General features: G+C 41.8%; 1 protein-coding gene across 2 annotated transcripts; it reads left to right on the top strand.

Annotated features, from left to right (window-relative positions):
• The first annotated feature begins 839 nt into the window (after positions 1–839).
• LOC136482603 (cysteine-rich receptor-like protein kinase 25) lies at positions 840–8452 on the top strand. Of its 2 annotated transcripts, none has more exons than XM_066479822.1 (8): positions 840–3038; positions 3760–4015; positions 5390–5612; positions 5747–5873; positions 6165–6389; positions 7326–7487; positions 7601–7719; positions 7847–8452. In XM_066479822.1, exons 1-8 carry the CDS (start codon positions 2883–2885, stop codon positions 8259–8261), a joined length of 1683 nt encoding a protein of 560 aa, XP_066335919.1. In that variant the 5' UTR covers positions 840–2882; the 3' UTR covers positions 8262–8452. The 2 variants fall into 2 exon arrangements, with proteins under 2 accessions (XP_066335919.1, XP_066335920.1); XM_066479823.1 differs by having other exon boundaries at positions 2899–3065.
• Positions 8453–11769: the final 3317 nt, after the last annotated feature.

Raw genomic sequence — 11769 nt, 5'->3', positions numbered from 1 at the left:
TCCATCCGAGGTCGTTTATAAAATTTGAATTTCAAAATTTTGAAATTCAAACGCAGTTTTGCATGACAAGATGATTTCAAATCAAAAAGTTGCCAACTACAATGTTTCATAACTTTTCGAGATTTACAGAGTTTATTTTGGTTGTTTTTCCATCCGAGGTGGTTTGAAAAGTTCGAATTTTAAATTTTTGAAATTCAAACACAGTTTTGCATGACAAGATGATTTCAAATCAAAAAGTTGCCAACTACAATGTTTCATAACTTTTTGAGATCTACAGAGTTTATTTTGGTTGTTTTTCCATCCAAGGTCGTTTGAAAAGTTCGAATTTTAAAATTTTGAAATTCAAACACAGTTTTGCATGACAAGATGATTTCAAATTAAAAAGTTGCCAATTACAAAGTTTCATAACTTTTCGAGATATACAAAGTTTATTTTGGTTGTTTAGTCATCTGTTCATCCAACATGGTCGTTCTAACATTATTCACAAATCTTATATATCTCTCTTGTAGTTTCATAAACTATAAGAGAGATAGGTTAGATTTATGAACAAATTTACTTTCACTTTGTCATATGAAGAAAAGACCAAAACAAACATTGTACATCTTGATGAGTTATACAACTTTGTAGTTGAAAACTTTTTCATTTGAATTAATTTACTGCTTCAAAATGTGCTTTGAAATTTTCTTTGCCGAGTGTAAAAAAAAACACTCGGCAAAGAAGCTCTTTGCCGAGTGTAAAAAAAAACACTCGACAAAGAAGCTCTTTGCCGAGTGCCCGAAAAACAACACTCGGCAAACCATTTGACACTCGGCAAAGAGCCGGTCTCCGGTAGTGAATGATGAACACTACGCACCATCTTGAATAATTCTGGTGCCCTTCACACCGTCCCCCCTCTTCCCTGCTATCCTCCTCTGGTCTCACTCGACCATGCAACTTGTAGATCATCAAAACTACAGCAGCGACAGATGAACCATGACTTCTCTCTCTCCACTACATTCTTTTTAGATAACAAAACTAGTATTGACGTCATCACTGACCAAATCTAAAAATGAAACGCCATCTATTGGCTGCAAGGAAGTCATACAAGACCTATACAAGAGTTTTGGCTTCATCCTATCCTATTCTAAACTCTTATAAAGCAAAACCCCACTAGCAATTTTTCTCAATCCACAGCTCTCCACGTCATCGTTCCCTCCTGGCCCACGTATCCACCTCCACCAGCAATCACTAATTTTTCCATTGACTCAACCCAGCACACGAGATGTCCGATCGTCTCTAGCCCTACCTCTTCCTGTTCCCAACAAATCCATCGATGAGCATTAAGGCTTACGAAACTGACGTCACCAGTCTCTTTCTCTCCCACCAGCAACTACAGAAATCCTTTAGAAACCGTTGGAGTGTGTGTATTGTTCTAACCAAGGAGCAAAGATAGGAGAGGTGGGTCTCTTCATTTTCCTCAAGGTGTTCATATAAATCTCTTGCATCGTTGTGCGGCAACTCATTCCCTTGCCACGCCTCCAAGGTGCTGCCTCGGCCCGGAAGCCTCCATTGATCTCTATACCCGCATGCTCCGCGGCCATGATGAGTCTACTCCCTCTTCCCATGCTGCACGTAGCTGCTCGCTCCCGGCAGCGCATCGGTGGCGACGGCGGAGTCCAGAAGGAACAGCAAGCAGTGGAAAAGCAATAATGGAGATGGAGCCGAGTGGTAGAGAGAGGGAGTAGACTGACTTGCTTACCTTCCTTGGCACACACTGTGCTGTCCATCTCGCTGTTGTTAAAATCTGCTAGCCGGGGTAATTCTAATCTGCTAGCTGGGGTAAGCAATGAGTATACTTCGGTTATCCTCGACATTTCCTTTTGAGTACTTGGCAGCAATGAGTATGAATAGTGCGCTCTCGCTCTCAAACAAATTCAGGTTAACAGTAGAGAATTTCTCCAAAGTTTTTATTCTACTAAGTACAAGCTTATTAATATTCTGATACATGTGGTCCGTGCTTATTACTCTATTATCTACTATTCATACAGGTGGCAATCTTTTCTTTGTTACGTAACTTTTCTATTAAACCGTGCAATTTATACTATTTCACTAGAGGCTACCAATACTTTTTGTTTCTGACTCTCACTAAGTGCCAACTCATTTTAAGTATAATTGCTATTTTCAATATATCTATATACATGGCATATGTGGACATCATAATATTGTTTGACTATTACGTTTTGTTTGACCATTACGCTTTACCTATCACCATTTTTTATTAGGCTCTTCTGTAACGCAACAATTTTATTTGTAAGAAAATCCTGTTGTAACATGCTGGGTGTCGCATGCATGCTGGCTACCCCGAAGCAACGTGTGGAATATATTTCTAAGAGCATCCTGCAGCAACGCGCGCGGTATACTTCCAGTTTGTTAAAAAAAACATCATTTCTTGAGAGGATAATGCCCGCAAACAGCGGCCGCCCCAATCAATAGCTTACATAACCAATCAGCATATGCTAATTTTCCATGTTTTAGAATTTGTCTTATATGATTACATGATACTTGTTGCAAGCATGCATGTAGTCACATGTATCTTTCTAGGTTGTTCCTTATTTATTTTTAGTGCACCTGTACTCAATTAATGTTGTACTGATCTAACATCATTTCTAGAAATTAAATTTCACAAGAGAATTGTTTCTCTAAGAAGAAAAATTGTCAAGAGAATGCTTTTTTGGTCATCTTTTCTATGGCTCTTGAGTTAATAAAATTTATTGACTTTGATACACTTGTCTTTGTAATGTGACAATAATATAGCGCGACAAATAATCTTTCATTCTATTCCTTTTGTAATAAAAGAAACATAAATATTCGATCTTGATCTTGAGTGGTACCATAGATAAGGAATGGATACTCAAGCTAATGAGCCCATACAAGACTTGCTATTGGACGATATCATAGGGGATCCAATTAGCCTTAAGCTATCCATATTGGAAACCATCACAAAACACTTTTCTGAGGAGCAGATTATTGGAAGTGGCGCATATGGGACAGTTTACAAGGTAAGCAAAATATTATTCTAAAAAAGGGTAAGTAAAATATCTATTACTATATATAATTCTTGATTTTGTAAGTGCGTTGAAGCATTCCAAAACTTATCATATCTAGGTTAACTAATTAATAAGGAAGTCCATGTTACTCATTTCAAGAACGAATCCGATCCATGAATCTAATAATAAATCTTTTTAATTTTTATTTGAGATATTCAAGACTATTTTTCATAGGTAAATATGGTAGTTGTAGCCTATAGGCTACGTCCAGCAGCCCTTTTTGAGTTTCAAATATATGTTTAAAATTCACCAAATTTATATCATTCTTCAAATTTTTTAAACCTACAATTGTCATGACTTTTATGTTCCCAAACTTATGTTTTGAGAGTTTTGGATGGTCAAAGTTCTCACAAGTTTGACAAGATCATGTCCAAAATGTCAAGTAGCTATAACTTGCATTGAATGAGTACATCACCACTGGGCCTTTTCTATGTTAGGTATTGGCAACTGTGCTTAAATATTTGAATTGTAAATTCAGCTCTAGTTTATTTAAAGCCAATATAATCTATTCTTACAGGGAAACCACCAAATTGAATGACCAATTCTTTCAGCATTCATAGCTAGATTATTTCTCTTTTGTAGCCATGGTACGGACGTTTTGTACTATGATTTAGACAGATGGCCGTGGAATATTATTACATAATAATTTGGTAGGGTGGTTGAAAATACACAGGGAGTGCTTGGAGTTGGTTTTGTTGCAGTCAAGAAGTTATACTCACATCATGTAATCGAGGACAAACCATTTGAACGTGAGGTTGATTGTCTGATGAGGATTAGGCACCACAATATAGTCTGGTTTGTTGGATACTGTGCTGAAACACGCGTGGAGGTGGTGCGGCAAGGAGTGAAAAATATTTTTGCTGAAGCAAGAGAAAAGTTGCTTTGCTTCGAGTACTTGCATAATGGAAGCCTTCACAGCTATGTTACTGGTATGATTGTGGAACAATAAACATATATGTGATCTAGATGCTCGGAATGGATTTTTTTCCCAAGTACTCCATCCTATGTACTTTTAAACACAAATATGCACGTATGATATTATGATGTAAATGCTTTTTTAGACTAGATAACTTAAAACATTTTGGTGGTCAAAGTCACAAGTCTCTGACTAGATTTTGTGCAGTAAAATGTCAATTATTTAAGACTAGAGGGAGTAAATATATGAAGTACACACGTATTTTGCCATGAGCTGCACCGAAACCATAAGTACATATTCACAAAAAAGAAACCATAAGTATATATATTGGTAAGTAGGGCATATTCAAGAGCTATTATTCCCTAAAACTGTACAAATAAAATGGAAAAAATCTTCTACCACACCCAACAACATGGTTTATTCTATTCACGTGAAATTATTTAACTAACTGGTTTTGCCTACACCAGTGCACAAATAGGTAACTTTTGCACACTAGGTGGACATTGGAGCTGGAAAACACTGTAGGGATTCCTTTCATATAATGCATTATATGCTTAAACATTGCTGAACTATAATACGTTTTGGCTTTTCTACTCCATCCATTCCAAACTATAGTACGTTTTGGCTTTTCTAGATACATTGCTTTAAACATGTATAGACATAGTGTATATCTAAATGCATAGCAAAAACTATGTATCTAAAAAAGCCAAAACGTCTTATAATTTACAACAAAGGGAGTATTTCTTATCAATGTGTTACTATGGAATTTATTTAAATACTCTTGGGATTTGTAATCCTAAGATGTTTCGGAAATTCATGCAATAATCCATAAAATTTTAACAAAGAATTCACAGGTATGAAAATTAGAGCATTAATCATATCATTGTGCAAAATTGGAAGAAAAATTGTTTTGTACATTGAAGACAAACAAATGCATAATGGTCTTCTCCGTCCTTTTCTCCAGTGTCCTGATGGTAAGTCATGTGTTCCATGTAAAATCGTCGAGTCCAGTGTTTAGTAAATGAAAACATCTACGTGGTATGCTGTAGACCAATTCCTAGAAAAAAGTTTGAGTTATCCACGCTCTCATGATTGAAGTAGCATACGAATATGGTACCAATCTGGCAATCTAGCAAGCCACCTTCTGGCTGCCATTATTTATATATAGAGTTAAGTCCTTATAATGTGCATGTAGACAAATTATGTTGAATTTGTATCTCACATGTGCTAAATAACAAGGCTGTGGCAATGTAATCATTTTGATACATTCCTGTGAAGTTCCAATATAAAAAAATATGTAATTCCTTTATTGATGATCGATCTGAGGATTTGTCATTCCTTTACTGTCGTTGATGTAATTGAGTGATATTCGTTTTTACTTATACAGACGAACCTTGTGGGCTCCAGTGGCAAGTTTGTTACAAAATAATAAAAGGAATTTGTCTGGGTTTGCAATATCTGCATGAGAGGCACATAATTCATCTAGATCTGAAACCAGATAATATATTGCTTGATGATGACATGATGCCAAAAATTTCGGATTTTGGTTTGTCAAAACTCTTGGATGAAGGAAAAAGCCGAACAATCACTCAAGAAATACTTGGAACACGGTGAGCCAGGCACATAATTTCCCTAAGAGATTCACATTTAATCAGAGATACTATCTGTCCATTTGTTTCTTTCTCTCTGGTGTCATCTCTGTTTTGGGCCCCTGTCATGAATTCGTTGGTGTTCATCCATGCAGGGGATACATAGCGCCTGAGTACTTAGACAATGGAGTGATCACAGTTAAGGCAGACATATACAGCTTTGGTGTGATGATCAGACAGATGGTGATGGGACGTAATAATCAGGGAGCTACGACTGACGATGTATATTGATGGAGGAATATATATATACTACTACGTTTATTCCAAATTATAAGCCATTGTGGCTTTTTTTTGACACGTAGCTTTTCTATGTATCTTGACATAATATATATCTAGGTGCATAGTAAAACCTATGTCTCTAGAAAATCCAAAAAGATTTATATATAACTTGGAATGGGGGGAGTACTAATGTACTAATTAACCACCCCCTTTACACAAAAACATAGTTTTGACACCATTGTAATATTGTTTTCAACGTTTTCCTAACAATTCGATACATATGTTGCTAACCAGGTACTGAAAAGCTGGACAATTAGGCTGGAACAGGAACCATCAGAGATAAGGCGGACGCCATTGGAAATAAACTACCGGCAAATAGAAGCGTGCATGGAGATATCAGAGAGCTGCACAGAGTTTAAACCAGATAAGAGACCAACCATAGCGGATATCCTCAGTCGGCTTGTGAAAACAGAGACAAAGGACCAGTCTGTTGTTACAGCTACTCCAGCGCTAGGACGGGTACGTACCTGCAATTATGTGTACGCATCCTTTTGTTCAGTCCACTAAAACACTTGATTTGCATGAGCCCATTGTCAGTGTTTCTAATGAACTGCGCTCACCAATCAATATATACATCGAAAAGCTTGAGGTGATGGAAAGGGCGTTTGTGGACTAAAAGTTACACGTACTACTGATCTTTAGTGTGGCCAAAGAACATTGTTCCTTGTTTGCCAGTAGATTCAAAATAGAGGTTTCTATGACAACAATGACCACACAAAGGATTGATGTACTCAATGTTAGAACTAACTTGGGCGCAAAGCGTGAAAACAAATCTGTTCTTAGCCTAGAACATGGTTGCTAACATCAATTGAAAGTGCAAACTGAGTAGATGAACATACCAGAGCTATGTGACGCAATGTATGCCTCTGTGATGGCGTCCATGTACTAACCTTCACCAATCTAAGTAGAATCGTGCTTCCAATCCCACCAGATTCTGGACTGACCGGTTGTACATATATTATATTAGAGTACTAGTCAGATTTAGGGGCTAAACCCCCTACCTCTTATTTATAGCCTTTGTGGGACTAAGGAGAATTCCTAAATGACTTAGGGCTCCTTTGGTTGCTAGGGGCAGAAATGCACGTGGGTTTCCATGCCAAAATGATTTGCCCCAATGCACATGACACCCCTTTCCTCCCAGGTGATAGAAACCCTGCTGGGGACAAATTCACGAGGACTGTTCGTAAGGCACAAGGTTGCTGCTGATCACATCAAGCTAGGTTAAACAGATTGAGTAGTCATAGGTTAATCTAAATAAAAACATGTGCCTATGTCATTGGACTCAGTTGTTGGCTGTGGCTGAGGTCATATTCCAACACCCAAATCCTTCTTTAATGGAGAACCAAACATTTTGGTTATATATGTTGAAACGATTTTGTGTTCCTTTTGTTGCAGATAAGCTCCCTCGCCAAGTTGATGGGGGGCCTGCGGTTGATGGCATCCCAACATCCATCCTCTAGCGGCGATGGGAGTACTAAGGCGTTGGTACTCGGGCCACCTGTGCTAGCGTCGCCAAACAGATCAAGCTCAGGGGACCCAAGCCCTGATCCTGATAAGGTAGATTAACTTTTTCCCCTGTTTCTAGACGCTTAATAATGAATGTCACAGCCATTACTGATAGAGCACTTAATTAATTAACTGCCAGAGTTTATCCTGTTTTATGGATGCAGATTTCATGGTTTGATACAAGAAAGAGTGCCAAATGCTACATGTTATCATCGAGATCATTACATATTGAACACGTAGATACCCCCGGCTACTGGAAATGGATCAACCGCTCGGATTCCAGGTCTAATTTGCATTGCACACCTATATATATATGTAACAATAACGTGCCAACAGTACATGCATGTAAGACCATATACATGCGTACTAACTTACTGTATTTGGACCTGTTTCTCTGTTTATGACAAAAGATTTGCTGAGTGTGCGGAGCTCCTAAAGGTCTACTTCTTGGCGGTGATTGGGGAGATTTTAACCGCAGACCTGTCCCCAGGCACGACCTACATGGTTTACCTGGTGTACAAGCTGGCCAGCGACACCGGTGGCCTGAGCGGTGCCCAGACGTCATCGGTCAGGCTCTACGGTGAGAGGACCATCGCCACCAGCAGCGTCAGTGTGGATCCTGCAGCATGTACAGCTGATGCGGGCGTGGTTCGGCCTGTGGCCAGACACGACGGCTGGATGGAGCTGAAGCTGGCCGAGTTCGCCCCTGATGACAAGCTGCTGCTGAACGAGAGGGCTGTCATAGTGGACTTCCGCGAGGAGAACATTCGCGTGCCAAAGTGGGGACTCATTGTCGAAGGAATGGAGTTCAGGCCCAGGGATTGAAGCTCCCGCCGCCCACTGTGTGTCAAACTGTGATTGGACATTAGTCTTCGCGAGATCGAACACATTTTGTCCATCTTATTGAGGTGGATGCATGACTGCTAATATAATAATGTGGCCTCCTATTGAGGTGGATGTAAGTCTGCAATAATATACTAGCATGATTATATTATTTGGGATATAATATATGTAACTCCTATTACCGTACCGCCATTTGAGACTTATTTGGATAACAACATTATGTTTAGTGTTGCTTGCATGTTTGGTTTCATGTGTAGGTGCTGGTTTGTGATAACCATCAACTATAAGAGGCATTTCATACTGTGGGCAAATTCTACCATAAGGGCTGTTGGGCTACCCAAGCTCCTTCTCTTTTGTGGACTTGTTCTTGTTCTTCCTTAGGGAGAGTGAGCTAGGTTTCCGGATGAGAAGGGGATGTTTACTGAAAAAATTCAGCAATTTCTTCTCTATAAAATTAAAAAGCAGGTAGCGCTTTCTCATCTGAACCTTGGTTTCGCCATGCCCCTGAGTAGATGTGGGCACACAATTGGCCCACAAAACTGATCCGTTCTATTCTAAGGTTTTTCCTTTAATTCGATCATTAGAAATATGAACTGATCAGTTAAAAAAAATCAAAAGAGAGCAAATTTGGTTTCCGATAGTTTGGTTCAGTCTCGGTGATGATCGAGCTAACTGACCTATTCCAGCTCAGTTTCTCATAAGCAAGAATCACAGAAGCAGTTTTTTAAGGGCAAAGTTTACTTTTCCCAAAAAACACATTCTTACATCATGGTTAATTCGATTCCTGACGAAAATCATCACCACACATCAAACAAATCTGATAAAGCCAAATAAATAAATCATAGAATTAGATATATGATACAAATAGAACAACAAAAACGAATCTAATGTTCACAGCAGAAAAGGGATCGTCATCTGGCAGTCCAGCACCCCATGTGAAGGAGAATATAATTGGTGGAGACTGTGTTATATTGCATTGGGCCTCATGGGCTGATTATATAGAGTACATAGGACTAACACCTCACGTGGTTAGACAATGTGGTACTATTCCTAGTTACTCTAACATCCCCCCACAGTCACAGCGGGAGCGCCGCAGATAGTGAGACTGGAGAAGAAGCTGAAGCTAACATCCCCTGCAGTCATAACAGTCGATGCGGCGCATATGATGTGGCTGGAGAAGAAGCCGATGAGTCCTCATGCAAGGCGGTAGCCCTTTGTGCCGATGTCGAGGTAGCCGAGCGTGAGGGCGCAATAGCCGTGGTCGAAGAAACCGTGCTGAAGATGGCCGAGGTCGACGTAGTTGTGGTCGGATTGCCATATTGATGGAGCTGCAGGCGCGCGAGGGGCACCATGATGATGACGGAGACGCGTCGAGGCAGTCGTCGTGGAAAGGGGGCGATGCCGAAGTCAACGCAGTCAAGGCCGTCGTAGACGTAGAAGAAAGGCGACGACGCAGTCGAGGCAGACGGGGTAGGAACGGGAGGGTCGATGCCGAAGTCGATGCAGTCAAGCCACCTGTGCACCGAGGCGTGGGCTGGGTTTGCCAGTCCCACCAACGCATCGGGGACAAAAGCACGCGTCGGTGTTGCCAATATCGGGCGTACAAGGTAGAGGGCCCCAACCACGGTGATGCTGTCGACGTGGTTGTGCTGGACGAAGAAGAAGCAGTGCGAGAGTGCGAGAGCAGACGCATCGGCGAGCAGGGCTCAGCAACGATGCGAGGGGTGCGACCGGCGAGCATAGCTCAGCGACGGCGCGGGTATCGGCAGCTCGATGACGAAGACCCAATCAGCAGGACGAAGACCTTGTGCAGATGGATGGCGCAGCAAAGAGTGCGCAGTACAGTCGTTGATGCACAGGGGATGGTGATGTAGATGCAACGGCGAAGCGGACACATAGGCGGCGGTGCTGCAGCCCGACGAGGCGACACAGCAGCAAGCCAGCAGCCCTGTTGCTCAGAGAATATGCGCATAGTACTCGGCGATGGACGTCACGGGAGCCAGGTGGATCGCGCATAATCGGTTGTACGGACTGAGTACGCGCGAGGTGGAGCGACGATGGAAGAAGCCGGCGGAGGCGTCCCGATCTGTGGTGGTGATGACGAACCGACGATGTAGACATGCGGACTGAATGACTGAGAAGTGATGCGGGAAGGCGTCCCCTTGACGGCATGTAACGATGCCGTGGGGATCCCCATGGGTCACCTATGTCCATACCTGGTAATTACCCATACCCAATTATATATCTAGAATTGAAGAGAATAGTACTCAACAGGTATAGATAACCCAATGTGTAAAAGAGCTTTGATCAACTGTCAAGCCTCCTTGCTAAAAGATCTTCAGTTCCAGCTCGACTGTTCATCTGAATCCTGGGCAGTCATGAGGCCTTGGATTTTTCAAGCCGATGATGTTGAGCTCCAGCTCCTGCAGCTCGTGCTGGTGCTGGTGCCTCCTCTGTCTTTGCCTACCGAACTCCCGTTGCACCTAGTGCTGATGCCTCCTCTGTCTTTGCCTGCCGGGTTGCATAATCTTGGAACTGGTACAGACCGGAGGGCGATGGACAGCATGTCCTGGTCCTTCTCCCTCTGGGACTGGGAACCTTCAAACGTTGCCAGACATGCTCCGAATGGTGTAGGCGTTGGGTGTGTGATTGGGCCATTCATGTTGCATCTCCTGGAACAGGTCGAGCGCCGCGGGTGGTCCCTGTTGCCGGCAGGTGCATAGACGTTAGTGTTCTAGAACATGGGTTTGCAACTGGCCCGACATCTGCAGAGTGAAGGACAAACTGTAGCCACCGCTAGTCAACCATGAGCCGAGACACTCGGGTGCTTGGATGTGAGTGTTTGAAGTTCTGACTCAGAACTCCTAGAGGGATCCTTGGATGGGACACGACAGTTCTCGATCTGTGTTGGGGAGGAAAATCACTCAGGAGAACATGTGTGAACTAATGATTTGTCCCAGCTAGGCCCATGTGTTGAGTTACCCTCTGAAACGATCCCAATTTCCACTAGGGAAAATCCACAGATTCGAAGCATAACGTGATAGTCCTAATTGATCATTCCATCACATTATCAAATAACATTCGATATCACAGTTATACATCGAATACCTGTCTCAAGAGAGTACAAATAGCAAGGTTTACTCATTACTATATCGTCACTTGGCAGAATCACTAAGAGCATGTAGCAACGGGAACAGCATCAAGTAGAACGGCAGCGGGCATCGACTCCCTCTTCACGAACCAAACTAGAGCGTAGATCGAAACCTCAAATCCTCTCAACCATATCCCGGGAAGTCGTACTCAGACTCGGAACCTGCCAAACAATTATCAGTATGATTTGTACTGGCCACCGGCTTACACCCTATGCTTTGCGTTTGCTTTGTGGTAGTGGAATGCAAGGGTAGAGCAAAAGACCTATTTGTGGTTGTAGTTTCCTATGCGAGTATGTCAAGTTTTAGTAATAATTCATCAAGTTTTAACCCATCTTATC

This window comes from Miscanthus floridulus, chromosome 9 (assembly GCF_019320115.1).
Source record: "Miscanthus floridulus cultivar M001 chromosome 9, ASM1932011v1, whole genome shotgun sequence".
Classification (NCBI taxonomy): Eukaryota; Viridiplantae; Streptophyta; class Magnoliopsida; order Poales; family Poaceae; genus Miscanthus; species Miscanthus floridulus.
The sequence above is the reverse complement of the archived record's forward strand: the minus strand, read 5'-3'. Positions and strand labels throughout refer to the sequence as shown.